This window comes from Garra rufa, chromosome 17 (genome assembly GCF_049309525.1).
Source record: "Garra rufa chromosome 17, GarRuf1.0, whole genome shotgun sequence".
NCBI lineage: Eukaryota > Metazoa > Chordata > Actinopteri > Cypriniformes > Cyprinidae > Garra > Garra rufa.
In genome coordinates, this window is record NC_133377.1 from 18,091,818 (window position 1) to 18,110,632 (window position 18,815).

Below are 18,815 nucleotides of genomic sequence, written 5' to 3' on the forward strand. Positions count from 1 at the left end.
AGAATCAATGTTATCTTGTTAAAAAAATACAATTATACATTTATATTTGTATTAATGTACCAAACATCCTTAGAAATATAGTTAGAGATAGAGTGCGGATCGGGCCGCATTTTTCTGTCCGAGCCCGGCCCGAGTCCGACAGAGCAGTAACCGAACCCGACCCGAGCCCGACAAGCATTCAGATATTTATGTCCGAGCCCGATCCCAGCCCGACACAGTTAAAATCTCTTTTTTCACTCATACTAATGACACATGCAATTTTTTTGTGTGGAAAGCCCGCTTTTATTAAGCAACTGTAAAAAAAGCGTTCGGAAATGTCAACAGATGAGAGCGTCAGTGCACACTGGGCAAAAAGTGCCGTTATAACATGGGCGCACTATCGCGCTGAGGTGACCGAGCCCGACCCGAACCCGAGCATCCTTTCTAAATATCTGTCCGAACCCGGCCCGACCCGTCGGGTTCCGTCGGGTACCGTCGGGCTCGGCTCGGATATCCATCCTCTAGTTAGAGATATAATTTTGATGAGTCTTCAACAACACCACAAAAATCCAGATCCAGACCCTAAGAACGTTTAGTGAGATGCTGGGAGACACTGCAGGCAAAAACGCTGTTTTCATGCTCCTGTCAAGTTTAAGAATTTTTTTTTTTTTTTTTTTTATAAATGTTTTTTTTTTTTTTTTCAGACTAGTGGAAAGAAAAAAGTGTTAGTGCGCTTTATCTATTTGTGTCAATATATTTCAATTACAATCCATAGTTTTAAAAGCTGTTTTCTCAAAATGAGTTTTTTCTCCTAGACTGAGCCATAAATCTACACTTCAAAAGCATTTACACACACCAAACTTTACATTTTTATTCATGTCTGTATCCTGCAGGTTTTTCAGAGGGATTTGTTCATATATAATTTGCTAGATTTTATACATATTTATATATATACACACACATTTATTACTTATGAAAACCTTATTTGTTATTGACCATACTTACTTCCACTCAATGTTTTCATTTTTAGATGACCAAAAGACTGTTGAGCATGGCGCATCTCACTAAACGTTCTTGATTGGTGCATCTGGCCCAGCGCTGAGAAAAGTAACAAGAACCACATGGATCAGCTTTTCGCTTTAAACCCCACCTCCACCGCTCTTTGTTTTTATTACTACTTGATTCTAACTTTCATTTAATTTCTTTGAAGGGGAACAAATATATATATATATATATATATATATGTAAATATATGTTTAGGACTTCATTACTGGTAACGTACTTGTAGCAGTCATCCCTACAGGGGTGACCCAATCAAATGCCTCTTCATGACGTCATGAGCGTATCAGCTCTCTCATTGGCCAGGGCATTGTTGTGGCAGCATGTAGCGCTGTTTGAATTCGTGCATGATAGAAGACCTCAAAAGTACGATATACTGGTAAATAATGCGTGTGTTTTGATTGTTGTTTTGATAGACCTCGCGAAATATAGGACCCAGAACATAGAGAAAAAGTGTCTGACGTCGCGTAGTCGTTTTGAATTTACTAATTTTAATAGATTTGTATGTTTTCCGATATTTAATGTGGGGTTAGCGCTTTGAATGTACGCATTGGCGTTGGTTATTAACGGATGTCGTTACGCGCAAATCTCACAGTGAAAACTTTTCAGTTGTCCAGCGAGCGTTCGTTCACACGCGACTAACAGTTGCTGTTTTTTTAGTCTAGTGCTGTTGATCTAATATTGTGTGGTCATGCGGCACAATAAATCGGCACGTAAGCGAAAGCCTTCGACCCCCAGGCGCAGATCTCCCCCAGAGCCGCCCCCACCGCCGTCAACATCCAGAACCCGGCGCACCAGCGGACCCTCCGGTGAGCTCTTTCATATCGGCGTCCTTCTCTTCATTGTGTGCGTTATGCAAGCACACTAAAACATTTTGACTGTGGTTTATGAGTCAGGTGGGTGATGCAGTGGTTAAAGACATAATTGGGTGATTCTTAAGACTGTGGGCACTTTTATGTACTTTGGTCATATTTTTTAAAATACATATAATTTTGGACAAATTCATCTTTCTTTATCAAGCAATCTAAATTTTTTTTACTACCTTTCTATTATGATTTTTTCATACTTTTCAACCTTTTTAGAGGTGTCAAAATCACTGTTTTCTCCTTGTCGCACACCCAGACTTTTAAACTTCAACAATGAAAATACAGTTTAAAAATATGACTTATCTGGTAACTATTAATGTACTTGAATTAAGCACTAGTAAAATAATTAAAATACATTATAGTATTTAATGTGAGACCACTACCAATATTACTTTTTATACAAAATATAGCTTTCGCACAATATTGGTGTCATTTCCACCACAACACTGTTATGTATCTTTAAGAAATTTGTGTGAAAGATTTTTTAGGTGGTTTCTATGGAAATGTTGAGTGACATCAGAGCACATGTTGGACTTCTAGGGAATTTAAATTTTCATCAACAACAAATGAAGAAATATCAAAGTAAAGATTGCTTGATCAGTTAATATATTTATTCTACGTCATTTCCACCACATGCTGTACCATCAAGGGTGTTATTAAAAAGCTAAAATTTTTAAGTTAAATAAGAGTATTTTGCATACACAAAATGCTAAGTAATAATCCAAAGCCAATCAGTGAAGCTATCTTTCATTTTTTCACAAAGAACTACAGAAATGTCATTTCCACCACACTGTCTTCTGACATTTATGGTTACAAAGTACAATTTATATGGATTGCAAGAATAGATTTGCATGACTGTAAATGTTTCAATCCAGAAACAGTCATGGTCCAGCACTGGGATAAAGCTTCCCTACATTTACATTAATTTCTTGTCATTTTCACAACACACTGTCATGTCCACCACACACATTTTTAAAAAAAATCTTTAAAAAGGTTGAAAAAAAAAAGTAAAATATTAACCATTTCTCTTGTAATCCAAGTTTGTCCTCTTACAGACCTTAAAACTAGACCAATTATTTAAACTTATGAGACTGAGTTATGTGACTTTTGAACATTTTTTTTCTTCAACTTCACAAGGCTAAAAGTGCCCCTAGTTGAAGAAACGCCCAATTATCATCATAAACATCAGCATAATGTAAACTTATTGATTTTAACAAATCAAACGAGCCTTTATTATTTGTTTATTTGGGCTTAAATATAAGTTACGATTCTAAAATAGTAAGCAAATTACTATTACAAATATACAAATTAAAATGAGTTAACCTTAAAGCAGTAGTTCACTTTCAGAACAAGAATTTACAGATAATGTACTCACCCCCTTGACATCCAAGATATTCATGTCTGTCTTTCTTCATTCGTAAAGAAATTGTGTTTTTTGAGGAAAACACTTCAGGATTTCGCTCCATGTAATGGACTTCTGTGGTGCCCCTGAGTTTGAACTTTCAAAATGCAGTTTAAATCCAGCTTCAGAGGGCTCTAAATGATCCCAGCAGAGGAAGAATGGTCTTATCTAGCGAAACGATTGGTTATTTTCTAGAAACGAGTCGAGACAAGATGAGCATATAAGGTTAAAAAGTATATAAATTGTATTTTTTTTAGAAAATAACCCATCATTTTGCTAGATAGGATCCTTTTTTCCTCGGCTGGGATCATTTAGAGCCCTTTTAAGCTGCATTTTGGAAGTTCAAACTCGGGGGCACCATAGAAGTCATATGAAGAAGAAAAAAACCATATGAAGAAAAATTCTGAAATGTTTTCCTCAAAAAACATAATTTCCTTATGACTGAAGAAAGAAAGACATGGACATCTTGGATGACGAGGGGGTGAGGACATTATCTGTGCATTTTTGTTCTGAAAGTGAACTACTGCTTTAAATTTCTGCAGGGGTTGTTCCAAAAAGCAGATCAGTCATTCTTGAGAAGTGGGACAAAACAGGGTGCAAAATTGAAAAAATAAAACCTTGTACTTAGACAAAGGAAATAGGGCTGTGCGATTAATTGAAATCGTATCGAAATCGCGATGTGAACATGCGCGATTTCTAAATCGCCTTACAGCACGATTTTTTGCACGCACTCGACTGATACTTTTCCTGCAGCATGCTATTTGAACCGATCACAACACAGCGCGCCTAAACAGAGAGCAAGAACATGCCAACGTTCATGCTTGAAACCAGAAATGGTCATGCTGGTTTTCTTAGCGGAAAGCAGCTAGATTCTGCCAGTGTTCTAATTGTTTTTATGTGGGACACTGTGGTCTGGGTTGTTGTTTTTTCAAACACACGCACGCACATACGCACACACATACTTACTTTTTGCCATAGGTCTGTTCTAAAGACATTTTGTTCTACCTTTACTAGGCAGGGCTCGAAATTGTGAACGTTTTGGTCGCATATGCTCCCAAAATTTCATCTGCGTGAAGCGTGGCGCATTCGTGCGAGTGTGGGAAACTGTTGTGGTCCGACTTGGTTTAATTTCTTTACAAAACTTTCGCTAGCCTAAGTACTGCACAGACTGCTGTGAGCTGATACAGTGACAGGTTTGCCATTCTCTCTTTCGATTGTGAAAAATAAAAGGTCTCAACAAACCACTTTTGAAGAAATATAATATATTTCGTGCTATAGCGTACATTCTGTCAGATACAATTCTGGCGCCTCCGTGTCCATATACGTTACTGTACAACGCGGCATTCATCCACATCAGATGATAACTCAGCGGCAGAGTTCCACTCACACAGGGGTGTAATTTCCACTGGGGACATGCTTTTCAAAATCCTGTTTGTGTCCTCTCATATTTCAAATGGTTTTGTTATAATAATCTCTTTTATTGTAGAATGCACGCTCAGCGCCTGAGAGAGTCTCGCACGATCGTTAAAACGAAACCAAAAGTAAAACGCGGACACGCATTCAAAAGCAATTTTAATATTCCGCGTTTAGAGAGCGACTCCTCAATGCGCGCAAATTAGGCTACATAAAATATCTAGGCAGTTATTAGTATGTGGGCTATAAAAATATATTGTGCAGTTGCCTATAGTTCTGTATCATGCTTGAAAAATTCGGTCTCTATTTGCACTTTGAATATTGAAAGAGTAGCCTACTTTGATCATGTGCTTGTAAAACATCTGCAGTCAGAATCAGCCATGAAGAATCAAGATCAATGCATTACTAAAAAGAAATTGTGTGCGCCATTTTTTTTGGTGCTCCTAACTTTTTTTCACCTGCTAGGTGATTTTTTTTCCGCCTTCTGTTTTAGAGACATGTTACAGGTCTTTGATAAAGATCTAATTGTTTTCCTTAAAAAAAAAATGCTTTAGATTCACACTGCAAAACATGTCTATGTCAAAATCGTGATTAAAATCGAAATCGCAATACTGTTCAAGAAAATCGTGATAGGTTTCTTTTGTCCATATCGCACAGCCCTAAAAGGAAACTACATTTATGTATCTTAATGTACTAAGCTACTGAGCTATGCTTTGATACAACCTCCCAACTTTTCTTTTCTTTTTTAAATGTGCTTTTTAACTTGGACTGTGTCATATAATTTTAACTTTATCTTTAACAGCTTTCTAGATGTTTTTAACATTTCAAAACACATTTTCATGTGAGTAGACAGATTACACTTTCACATATGTGACCCTGGACCACAAAACCAGTCTTAAGTCGCTGGGGTATGTTTGTAGCAATAGCCAAAAATACATTGCATGGGTCAAAATTATTGATTTTTCTTTTATGCCAAAAATCATTAGGAAATTAAGTAAAGATCATGTTCCATGAAGATTTTTTGTAAAATTCCTACTGTAAATGTATCAAAATGTAATTTTTGATTAGTAATATGCATTGTTAAGAACCTAATTTGGACAACTTTAAAGGTGATTTTCTCAGGATTTTGATTTTTTTGCACACTCAGATTCCAGATTTTCAAATAGATGTATCTCGGCCAAATATTGTCCTATCCTAACAAACCATATATCAATAGAAAGCTTATTTACTTTACTTTCATATTATATATACATCTCAGTTTAGTAAAATTTAATCTTATGACTGGTTTTGTGGTCCAGGGTCACATATGAGCAACAAATATAAAATATCTTAATGAAATATCATCAAAATATTCATCTAACAGAGGTGATACTGTAGAAGTGACGGTGGTGAACAAAACCTGAATTTGTAGTTATTTTAACTCTCAAATACACTGAATCAATTAATTACTGTATTAAAACAACCACAACATCAATCAGTGAGTATGTTACTGTTTATAAAGCTTTTATTCAACAGTCACTTTTAAGTATTTTGATATATCATTGGAACACAAAACCTTATGGTGGTGACATCTGACGGTGGTGACAAATTTGCCAGTTCTTTCACAAAACAAATGGAGTTCATGTTGTAGCCATTTAGTTTTTTTTTTTTTTCTGTTGATGCTAGAGGCTAATGGAACCTACTTCAGGAGAATAAAATGATCTAAATATTTCAAATCATTTTCTCAGAAATTGGAAGATGGCGTTGACATATCATGGTTGTGACACAGGAAATATTAACATTGGAATTAAAATATTCTAAAACGAAAAAACCTGTCTGATACTCATGTTCTCTACAGAAGAGGACTGTGGCAAAGGGGTCCGTTAGAGTGACAGCTGCCCATGATATTCCCTGATTTTATTACATTTATTTAATGTCTGACGGTTTTGGCAAAAAGTGAGGATACAACTTCAAAACCGTATTAAACACACGTGTGTTGCTTTTGATAAAACAAGGTCTTTTTCATCAATAAAAAATCCTTTTTTATCCATTTTATAGCATATGAATGAATAAACCCTTCTCTGTGGACATACTGTTTTAGATGTAGTGAGAAGACAATAAGTGTCATAGATTTCACATAATAATGATCAAATTAAATTGAAGAGGATAATTGAGTTAAATACATTGCATATTATTAATCTCCATAACATTTACTATTGAAAATATTTTTATTTTTAAAACTAATAGCAGTTATAATTGTGAGCAGATTACTTCAAATTTCAGTTAACAGAGTTAACGTTCAGAATGTTATTTTGTTTATTGTTTTAGTTTTTTCAATCAGGTTGTTTGCAATGTATTTCTATAATTAAAATGCATATGTGACGCATCTTATAACAAATATGAAAGCAAGAAAAAAAACTATAATAAAGACATATGCAAGCAGAGCAGAGACTTTCTTTTTTAGTTTAATCAGGCTTTTGTTTTAACTTATCACCAAAAAGCAACATAATTTGTGTTGACTGTAATAGTAAAAATGATTAAGGAAAGACACTGTAGGGGGGAAAAAAGCTGTTTTTCATGCACCTGTCAAGTTTGAGATTTTGGCCTTTTTAAGTGTTTTTTTTTTTTTTTCAGACTAGTGGAAAAAAAGCATCCAAAAAACACTGTTTCTTTCATAGCACTTTATCTATTTGTGTCAATATATTTCAATTACAGTCCATATTTTTAAAGGCTGTTTTCTTAATATGAGTTTTTCCTTCTACACTGAGCCATAAATGACCACTTCAGTAGCACCTACACACATCAAACTTTACATTTTTGTTCCTGTCTGTATTCTGAAGGATTTTACAGAGGGATTTGTTCAGATAATATAATTTATATAAATATAATTTTTCTGAATTATGGAGTGATACAATGAGATACCCAAAATTCCCTCTGTAAAGACATTTGACTTTGTATTGTTTAGAAATTCATGCAAATCTGCGCATTTTTCATTAAATGATGCATCATTTGCATATTTAAACCTAACATTTTAGAAAACTTGTAATACAAAAAATGTTTTCAATTACCAATGTAATCAATCAACTGGGTAAGTAAGGTGATAACTATTAGTTAATTTTTTGTACCCTATGTACCTGCAGTGTCTCGCCTTAAAGATTAAAAGAGAAAAATAAATCTTTTTATCATCCATTCCCAGAGTGATGGATTCTGGCTCTGTTGAGAATGTCTGTGTTCACTGTTAAAAATGAGTTGACTGAACTTACTCTAGACTGCAATTTTGGCTATGTTAACCCTAATTTCTGGAATCCCTTCCTCCCAGGTGAAGTGAACTGTATGCCAAAGCATTAGCTTAATGACTGCCGTTTATGTGCTTTCTGTACTAGGAGCATCCCCCCGCAAGAAACACAGGTTTCGCCCTGGCACTCGAGCTCTCATGGAGATACGCAAATATCAGAAGTCTACTGATCTGTTGCTACGCAAGGCCCCATTTTCACGACTGGTAATACTTCTTGAGTGCCTCCTAAGACAAGTCTCTTGATGCCTAATAATTCGAAACATAAACAAGCTGTTTTCATTGATGTAACGGTGATGTAAACATTTTTTTCCCACCTGACAGGTGCGAGAGGTGTGTCAGACATTTAGTCGAGAGCATATGATGTGGCAGGGATATGCTCTAATGGCTTTACAGGAGGTAGGTGACGATTAAAAAATAACTTATTTTGCATTTAGCCTTGTATTATAAAATGAAGAGTTCTGGCTCTGGGTGCTGATTGATCCATATAGCAATAGCTACTCTATATCTAAATCACTGTTAGATTGACTAATAAAATTTGTCTTTCATATTTTTATTATGTATGAAGGTGACACGTGCAGTTTTTATGTCACTACAAAATTTAAAAAATGAAATAAGATTTAAAAATGTAAACTTAAAGAAAAGTATAATTTTAAAGGGAAAAAAAGTCATTGTAATGATGCAATAGAAAAGGAGTCCACTAGAGGGACCTGAAGGATAGGAAATCTGGTGCACTGGCAATAATTTTCCATAATTATTTCTATACCAATTGCAGTAAAACACAGCAGCAACTATTGGAGCACACTCCCTTTAACTCTTTACTTATTTGAACTGGTTTCATGCTAATAATAAGTAATGTTACCATGCAAATTGCAACAAACGTTCAAACTGTAGTGTAAATGCAGACTAATTGATTAATTAACAATACTACTGCCCTTTTTTAAGCTTTTTATGTTATCCCTAACTATGGTATCAGTATAACTATGATGGCTGTGATTGTTACTCCCAAAACTTTTATTCAAGTTGTTAACAAGTGGATGAGCTGGTACCAAATATATTCTGTGTTGGGTTTGTAAGCCAATCTGTTTTACCCTTATTCTATCACGGTGCTCCTGCATTCATTTGAGGGTTATATAGAAACCAGACCTGCCCGCTTCACCCGATATGTGATTGTTCTGGGCAGGGCTGAGTATTATGTTACATGGACATACATTTTTTCTGAAACGCACTCCAAGCTATCGCAACAGACTGGGGGCGGCTGACCAATCAGAGCAGACTGGGATTTTTGGAAGGTGGGTTTTAAAGGAATTGAAACTTAAACATTCAGACAGAAATAGCATACAGTGCACACAAGCTAACCACAAACTGCACACAAATGTTTAAAAGAAACAATCCTTCAAATTTTTTACTTTTTGTCTTGCACTTTTTGCACTGTTTCCAAAATGAGTTTGCTCAAAATTGCTCACAGGCCCCTCTGTTGGTCAAAGTAATCACTAAACAGTTGTTTTAATAGCCAGTATGATAGGCAGAGTTTTTGGAATGTGTTTGTGGGCTGTTTCCTTTTATCGTGTTATCTTTTTATTTTAATTGGGTCCCTTACATACAAATTAAGCTTCCCTTCTATGTACTATGTTTTCTATCTATCTATCTATCTATCTATCTATCTATCTATCTATCTATCTATCTATCTATCTATCTATCTATCTATCTATCTCAAAAAATCGGAAGTTACGTCAGCGCAGGGTAAAGTTAGTTCTGCCACAGGTCTGCGCCTATTATATTAGTATGCCCTTGTCTCAAATAATGCTTCTTATCTTTTCTGTTTTGTCTGTTTTCCCAGTTGTTGTTATATAATCAACAAAAAAACAACATTTAACTTTAACTTTGTCATTTATATGGCCACTCAGTCCGCTGACTCGTCAAAATAATATGCTCAACATAGCACCGGCTGGTTTCTGTTCTCCATCTCCGGTATATTTGAGCGTATTTTCTCAATTTACTCCCACGGACAGCACATGACAGCATTTATATCTAAATGCGCATTTTTAAATTAATAAATAAATTAAACAATTCTGTGTCCGGTTGATGCATGAACTCAATACAACGTAATCCCGATCCAATAGGAATAAAGCCATTAATCGGAGTCATTTCTTGTTTAGTATTATACTATTTTATTATGTATATCCCTGGGCACATTATACAACATACATTTACACCGCCATGTAAAAATGCAAAGGAGAGCAAATATAAAATACAATATTGTTTTAATGATAATAACAATAATAATAATCACGAAAAATTTTCATGTAAAGAGTCATAATGCACAGCCAGCACCAAATAGACAGAACGGCAAAAATGTACTGAATTATTAGTGCCAACATTCAGAATCAAATGAACAAAGTATTTGTGATGACCCGAAGTTTTTGAACAAATGTTTGCTCTTTGTAGAGTAAAACACCAGTATATATCATAGTATTTATTTTGTAGAAATAGACGTTGATTCCTGACTTTACTCTTGTTAAGTACGGCTGCGGCTGTCAGAAACACGTTAGTGTGAAAAAGGCTAATAGCTGCTCGCATAAAATTCAAGGCATTAATGCTTGCCTACAAAACCACCGCTGGCTCTGCACCCCTTTACTTAAATTCATTACTTCAGACTTTTGTGTCCTCTAGAAGCTTGCATTATGCAAGTGAACGGCGCATTATTGTGCCAACACAAAGAGGCACAAAATCACAATCTTCAAGAATCGGATAAAAACACATCTCTTCCGTCTTTATTTGCCTCATTAACTCTGGCACTCTCTATTGTATTTCTATATTCGTTTTATATTTCAATTTTTATATTGTCCAGGGTTTCCGCGGGGTCTTAAAAAGTCTAAAATTTAAAAATCAAAATTGTAGGCCTTAAAAAGTCTTAAATTCGCTGTTCTAGGTCTTAAATAATTTTACACAGGTCTTATTTTTCCGATGTCCATGTAACGCTACCTCTAATGCTCATTTAAATTCTCTTTCTGTTGTTTCCGTGGTGTTGTAGTTCTTTATTTCACTATTCCAAATATAATTTGCTGAATTTAAACTACAAATGAGACCAGCATGCAATAGCCAATCAGCTTTCTGTTATTGGCGCGAGTCTCTCTCGGATTGTACCGCAGAAGTTAAATGGATTTAACTTTTTAGCTATGAGGAAGTGCAAGTTTAGCGATACTGGGCTTGGAAAAACTGAATATAGGGCTTGGCTAAGGCCATTTGCTAACAACTGTAGATTTTTTTCTCCCTCTGTGGAAGTTACTGCGTCTTCAGACAGAATCGCAGTATTTATATAACATTTCTAATATATATATTTATAAATCAATAAATGTATTTAAAACATTAATCTCACTTTTAATTTTGCAGTGTAAATTATGTAATCTCACTGCTAATAGCCATTTAGAATTTATTGATAAATTCATAAAATAAATTTCAAAGGTACGCATACATTTCAAAAGTAAAAAAAAAAAAAAATCGCTTTAGAATTTTTTTTTTTACATCAGATATTTCTAGTGGTACTTTTATGGGGATATTTTGTGTGGAATAGTATCTGCTGATATGGAAAGTTCACTGTATCGTAGTAATAAATTTTATTTATGACAGCCATGAAATTTTGTTTACTTTTTACATTAAACACATTAAATATCACATATGCATGTAATATAATATCTATTTCCATTACAGGTTTAGGTCTTAAATTTCATATAAGTTGGTATTAAAAAGGTCTTAAAAAGTCTTAAATTTCACTTGTTCATATCTGCAGAAACCCTGATTGTCTTTTTTTCCTATTTGTTTATTATGCAATTAACAAAAAAAAAAAAAAAAAACTGGCTTGCTCTATTCTTTGTCTACTCTGTGTTTTCTTTTTTTTACTATATAATTAAAAAACCTATGTATATTGCATTAAGCTAATCTGAGACTTGTCATAGCACTTGCATAGCATTGCTCTTTTGTTGAGTTTGATTGCTTCCATTGTCCTTATTTGTAAGTTGCTTTGGATCAAAGCGTTTGCTAAATGACTAAATGTAATGTTTTTGTAAGTGTGTTTTGTTGTAGCAGTGTCTTAGCCACACAAAAATGGCTAAAAGTGGTTGCCTTTAAACAAAATACTTCCACCAGGGTCAGAAATAAAATAAACTTATTCAATGATTTCCTGGAGCTTTTTTAAAACAAGAAATTCAGTTCCCCTTCAGTCGAATCACTTCGACGTTACATGGGAATTCGCTTAGAATCCAATCATCTCTGAGCCTTATACAAAAGGCCAATGAAAATTGGCGAGTGGCATTTGCATGACGCGCCACGCCCCGTACATACGGGTATAAATAGCGACGTCATGCGCCAGTCAGACAGCTTCTTCGCTTCAGATCCGTCTGATGTTGAGCCTGCTATTTCTCTCTCTACGAGACTTCTACTACAAAGAGTTCTTCAAAAGAGTTCCTGCTCTCTCTCCTGACGTGCTGCCAAGACTAAAAGAGCTTTCTGTTTGGCGGCCGTCAGCGATCTCCTGCGGGCTGCCGTTTTCACGGCCATTACAGCCGCACTGCATTCCAGCGAGAAAGTCCCGTTGAGTGCACAGCCGCCCCGCGGCTTTTTCCCTGGGCAGACCGGGAGCTAAAAGAGCAATTTCTCGCGGCCGCAAGACGTTCTTTTCAGAATGGCTTTTCGGCCGTGCGCTTCAGGATGCGGTAGTTTCCTCCCTCCTGCGGACGGACATGATCACTGCCTCACGTGTTTGGGGAGTGAGCACGCTGAGGCAGCGTTCATGGATGGTGAATGCATTCATTGCGAATGCATGACCATGAGCACGCTGAAGTCCCGCCACTCGTTCGCGAGGCGGCTCCCCCCGCCTTCCTCTCGCGGTCTGTCGTTAAGCCGTCAATGCTTTTCGGCCACCGCGGCGAGACGCGGGGGGGACTTAACTGTCACCGTGCAGAACGCACCGCCGGCCCAGAAAGCCCTGCGGTCTTCTGTCACACAGCGTGGTCCCGTCGAGTTCCCGGAGCAGTACGCTTCCCCGCCCAGCGGGCTGAGCGTCTCCTTCGGTGCTCCTGCGGAGGATGAGATGTCGACCGCAGCATCAGAGGGAGAGTCGGTTGGCGAGGCGGACGCTTCGGCGGCGCGGCCCCCTCCAGAGGTGGCCGCTCCGTCTGAGGTGGACGTCGAGCTATCGGCTATGCTCCTCCGGGCCGCCAGGGGGATCGGTTTGGAGGTGCCCCAGGCGCCCCCGGCCGATCCTTCTAGGCTGGATGATTGGTTCCTGGGGAGGGCCCCCGCGGCTCCACCTCGCCCCCCCTCGGTCCCATTCTTCCCGGAGTTGCACGAGGAGCTGACCAGATCTTGGCGGGCCCCCTTCTCATCACGGCCCCGCCCCAGCTCCTCTCCCCTCGCCACCCTCGATGGCGGGGCGGCCAGGGGGTATGCAGCGATTCCCCGGGTCGAGCGCGCTGTGGCGGTGCACTTGTGCCCACGCGGCGCCGCCACCTGGAGGGATCGTCCGCATCTCCCGTCCAGGGCGTGCGAGCGCTCGTCCGCTCTTGCGGGCCGCGTTTACCACGCCGCTGGACAGGCCGCCACCGCCCTGCATGCTATGGCGATCCTTCAAGTGTATCAGGCCCAGGCCCTGAAACAGCTGCACGAGGGTGGTCCCGACCAGGGGGTTATGGAAGAACTCCGCGCCGCCACCGACTTCGCCCTACGGGCGACGAAGGTCACGGCGCGTTCCCTTGGTCAGGTGATGTCCACAGCCGTGGTCCAGGAGCGACACCTATGGCTCACTCTGGCCCAGATGGCAGACGTCGACAAGGCTCGCTTTCTTGACGCTCCTATCTCCCAGAGTGGCCTATTCGGCGACACTGTCGAGGACTTTGCCCAGCAGTTCTCGGCAGTCCAGAAGCAGAGGGAGGCCATTCAACACATCTTGCCCCGCCGCGAGTCTAGACCCATCCCGCCGCCGGTGGCTCAGCCTCCCCCCGCTCGTCGCCGAGGGCGCCCCCCCGCGGCCCCCACCAAACCTGCTCCGTCGCCTGCTGAACCCAAGAAGGAGACGGCCCGACGTCGAGCCGGCCGCGGGGGTGCGGCGCCGCCCGCCTCTCAGGGACCTGCAAAGAACACCCGCAAAAGAGCCGCGAAACGTCCCTGACGCGGGCAACCCGGAGGTGGAGAAGTTTGTTCTTCAGGGGACGAGAACATCTACGTCCCCGCTCCCGCTGGAGGGCCGGGGGTTGTTGTGCACTTTAACGCTGCCGCCGGCCCACGGGTCGGCGGTACCCACAACTTCAATAAAAGAGCAATTTCCTTCACCTCCGGGGCCTCGGCCCCGTGTTCCCGTTCCGGGCGGCACCAGGATGCCCTCTCGGAGCCGGACTCGGAGCTGTCCTTCGCCAGCGCGGGAACCTGGGAAGAAGGTAGGCCCTGCTCAGAGCAGCTTGTCTCCCCTTCCTGTTCCCCCCCTAGGCTGCCCCACCACGGTCACGTCGGTCAACGTTCCCTTGACACCCCTGTCGAGGCGCTTGGGGGCCTGGCTTCAGCTCCCCAGCCCCTCGCGGTGGTTGATACGGACGGTACGTCTCGGCTATGCGATTCAGTTCGCCAAAGCTCCGCCCAGGTACAGAGGTGTCCTTCACACTCGTGTCCACTCAGACACCCACGCCGCTGTCCTGCGTGCAGAGGTCGCAGTCCTACTGGCGAAGGATGCGATCGAGCTTGTCCCTCCAGCCGAGATGAGGTCAGGGTTTTACAGTCCCTACTTCATCGTGCCCAAAAAGAGTGGTGGGTTAAGACCCATCCTGGATCTCAGAGTCCTGAATCGGTCCCTTCTCAGGCTGCCGTTCAAGATGCTCACGACGAAGCGCATGCTCACATGCATTCGTCCCCAGGATTGGTTTGCAGCCATCGACCTGAAGGACGCGTACTTCCATGTCTCGATTCTTCCTCGCCACAGGCCCTTTCTTCGGTTTGCGTTCGAGGGTCGAGCATACCAGTACAAAGTTCTCCCATTCGGCCTGTCCCTCTCTCCTCGCGTTTTCACCAAGGTTGCGGAAGCGGCCCTGGCCCCTCTTTGGCTGTCAGGTTTCCGCATCCTCAACTATCTCGACGACTGGCTTCTGATAGCCCACTCTCGAGAGGTGCTATGCGACCAGAGGGACCTGGTGCTTCAGCACCTCAGCCGCCTGGGCCTTCAGGTCAACCGAGAAAAGAGCAAACTCTCCCCAGTGCAGAGGATCTCTTTTCTCGGTGTGGAGCTGGACTCGGTCTCCATGACAGCCCGTCTCACCAACGAGCGCGCTCAGTCGGTGCTGAGATGTCTAGATTTATTCAGGCACAAGACAGCGGTTCCTCTAAAAACTTTTCAGAGGCTCCTGGGGCATATGGCAGCTGCGGCCGCGGTAACGCCGCTGGGGTTGCTTCATATGAGACCGCTTCAGCACTGGCTACACGACCGAGTCCCGAGACGGGCATGGCACCGTGGCACACTCCGGATTGGCGTTTTCCCGCAGTGTCGCCGCCTGTTCAGCCCGTGGTCAGACCCTGCCTTTCTCCAGGCCGGAGTACCCCTGGGGCAGGTGTCCAGGCACATCGTGGTTTACACGGATGCCTCCACCACGGGTTGGGGTGCTGTGTGCAACGGGCAAGCAGCTTCGGGCTCCTGGACAGGACCTCGACTGCAGTGGCACATCAATTGCCTCGAGTTGCTGGCTGTGCTTCTGGCCCTTCGTCGCTTCCGACCGACGTTGCGTCAGAAGCACGTACTTGTGCGTACCGACAGCACTGCGACTGTGGCTTATATCAACCGCCAGGGCGGCCTCCGCTCTCGTCGCATGTCACAACTCGCCCGCCGTCTGCTCCTCTGGAGTCAAACGTGGCTGAAATCGCTACGTGCCATTCACATTCCGGGGGAACTCAACCGTGCAGCCGATCAGCTCTCACGGCAGTCCACCCTCCCTGGAGAATGGCGACTCCACCCCGAGTCAGTCCAGCTGATTTGGAGGCATTTCGGGGAGGCCCAGATAGATCTGTTTGCCTCCCCCGAATCCTCCCACTGCCAGCAGTTCTTCTCCCTCAACGAGGTATCCCTCGGCAGGGACGCTCTGGCCCACAGCTGGCCTCCGGGGCCCAAGTACGCCTTTCCCCCAGTGAGCCTCCTTGCACAGACCCTGTGCAAGATCAGGGAGGACGAGGAGCAGGTTCTCCTGGTCGCCCCATACTGGCCTGCCAGGACCTGGTTCCCAGAACTCAATTCCCTCGCGGCAGCCCCTCCCTGGAAAATCCCCTTGAGGAAGGACCTTCTTTCTCAGGGGATGGGCACTATCTGGCACCCACGTCCCGATCTATGGAACTTGCACGTCTGGCTCCTGGACGGGACGCTTCAGACCTCGCCGGCCTTCCACAGGCCGTGGTAGAAACCATCACTCAGTCCCGAGCCCCCTCTACAAGGCAGGCGTACGCACTGAGGTGGGGTCTATTCGTCGACTGGTGTTCCTCACGAGAACAGGACCCTCAGAGATGCACGATTGCAGTAGTGCTTTCCTTCCTGCAAGAGAAGTTGGAGCGCAGGCTGTCCCCTTCGACTCTCAAAGTGTATGTTGCCGCTATTGCCGCACATCACGATGCAGTGGATGGATCATCCCTAGGGAAGCACCCTCTGGTCGTTAGATTCCTCAGAGGCGCTAGGAGGATCAATCCTCCCAGACCGCGCCTCGTACCCTCTTGGGACCTCTCCGTCGCCCTCCAGGGCCTGCGGGGACCTCCCTTCGAGCCCCTCGCCTCAGTTGAGCTTAAGTTTCTGTCATTAAAGACAGCGCTCCTGACTGCGTTGGCCTCCATCAAGAGGGTGGGGGATCTGCAAGCTTTCTCTGTCGACGAAGCGTGCCTGGAGTTCGGGCCCGGCGATTCTCACGTCATCCTGAGACCCCGGCCCGGCTATGTGCCCAAGGTTCCCACCACGCCTTTCCGCGATCAGGTGGTGAACCTGCAAGCTCTGCCCTTGGAGGAGGCAGACCCAGCTATAGCATCGTTGTGTCCAGTCCGTGCTCTGCGCACCTACGTAGACCGCACTCGGCACTTCAGACGCACCGAGCAGCTCTTTGTCTGCTTCGGAGGTCAGCAGAAAGGGAATGCTGTCTCCAAACAGAGGTTGGCGCATTGGGTGGTAGAAGCCATCTCCCTGTCTTACTTATATCAGGGAGAGCCTTGCCCCTTAGGCTTGCATGCCCACTCCACACGGAGTGTTGCATCTTCCTACGCGTTGGCACATGGCGCCTCATTAGCGGACATCTGCAGAGCTGCCGGCTGGGCGACACCAAATACCTTTGCCAGGTTTTACAACCTTCGCTTAGAGGCCGTCTCTTCCCGAGTTCTGACAGGTGACCGGGAGGACGGCTAGTGTCGGCTTGCTGCGCCATTCCCACGTGGATCCGTGCGCTATCTCCCAGTTTGTTCCCTCCGGCGAACCTGGGTCCTCCATGCCCCTCAGTCCGGGCTAGACGCGGAGTAGCTCTTGACTGTGCTCCTGCCGGGTCTCCTTCGCCCCGCAGGTTGTGGCTATTTTTCTCTATATTTTTCCAGGGGTCAACCAGAAGGCCTCTGTTTCCCTCGTATATCCCTAAAACCCCCTTATGGATATATTGAATTTCTTACTTTCACATGGACAGAATTCATGTCTCCGCCCCCCCAACCCCTGCTTCAGTTTCTGGCATCCCTGGGGCCCCCCTTCTCGGGCCCCAGGGCGTTGGGAAGGTTACGTTAACGTCCGCCTGTTGACACGTCCGCCTGCCGGCACGTGGTCGTTGCGTAACGCGGCGCAGGGACGTGGCTTGTTCCATAGGGTCAGTTCCCATGTAACGTCGAAGTGATTCGACTGAAGGGGAACGTCTAGGTTACGTAGGTAACCCTCGTTCCCTGAAGGAGGGAACGGAGACGTTACATCCCCTGCCACGTCCCTGTCGTCGCGCTGACGCCGGCTCAATCCGGCTCCTCAGCGAAGAACCTGTCTGACTGGCGCATGACGTCGCTATTTATACCCGTATGTACGGGGCGTGGCGCGTCATGCAAATGCCACTCGCCAATTTTCATTGGCCTTTTGTATAAGGCTCAGAGATGATTGGATTCTAAGCGAATTCCCATGTAACGTCTCCGTTCCCTCCTTCAGGGAACGAGGGTTACCTACGTAACCTAGACGTTTTCCATGGATCAGTAGTTTACAGGAGCAATCAATCACAATACTAAAACCGTCTTCCATTCAGTTTTTTTTCCCAACATCAACAAAAGCGATCTTTAAACTGCATAATGTGCTTCAATTATGCTCATGTTAAAAAAAAAGGAACTTGTAATGACGATTAATAAAGTTTTTTTTTGTGGGCAAATCTGATTGGTAATTCGAGTAGCAAGAAGAATAAAACAGTTATGGAAAATGAAACTTTTTTGTGTCTGTGATGATAGAGGGAGTGTCGCAACAAATCTGAACAATATGTTAATACAAGATGGAAAATTACTGTGTCTAGGGAAACAGAAACTAAATTTACTTTGTGATTTACTCTCACGATTTAATTCTCAAATCCACAGTGTATTTCAGTATATCATTTTAACTGTAATCATTTACAGTACATTATAGTTGTTTAATTATTGCTCTTTCTTGTTCTTTTAGGCTGCAGAAGCTTTCATGGTCCGTCTGTTTTCTGATGCCAACCTCTGTGCCATTCATGCCAAGAGAGTGACATTGTTTCCACGTGACATACAACTCGCCCGGCGAATCAGAGGTGTTGAGAACATGTGAAGTGTTTTTGTTTTTATTAATTTGATG

The 18,815-nt window shown here is 42.9% G+C and overlaps 1 protein-coding gene across 1 annotated transcript; it reads left to right on the forward strand.

The window, feature by feature from the left end:
• Positions 1-1,350: 1,350 nt before the first annotated feature.
• On the forward strand, positions 1,351-18,809 carry cenpa (histone H3-like centromeric protein A). Its single transcript, XM_073822493.1, has 5 exons — positions 1,351-1,417; positions 1,699-1,847; positions 8,082-8,197; positions 8,315-8,389; positions 18,660-18,809. The coding sequence occupies exons 2-5, from the start codon at positions 1,730-1,732 to the stop codon at positions 18,786-18,788; spliced, it is 438 nt and encodes a 145-aa protein (XP_073678594.1). The 5' UTR covers positions 1,351-1,417; positions 1,699-1,729; the 3' UTR covers positions 18,789-18,809.
• Positions 18,810-18,815: the final 6 nt, after the last annotated feature.

Excerpts from the sequence above, each read along its gene's own strand:
- cenpa (XM_073822493.1), top strand. The coding sequence starts at position 1,730 with ATGCGGCACAATAAATCGGCACGTAAGCGAAAGCCTTCGACCCCCAGG. Across the intron at positions 1,848-8,081 it reads GCGCACCAGCGGACCCTCCG|GAGCATCCCCCCGCAAGAAA; the intron begins GTGAGCTCTTTC and ends TTTCTGTACTAG. Across the intron at positions 8,390-18,659 it reads CTCTAATGGCTTTACAGGAG|GCTGCAGAAGCTTTCATGGT; the intron begins GTAGGTGACGAT and ends TTGTTCTTTTAG.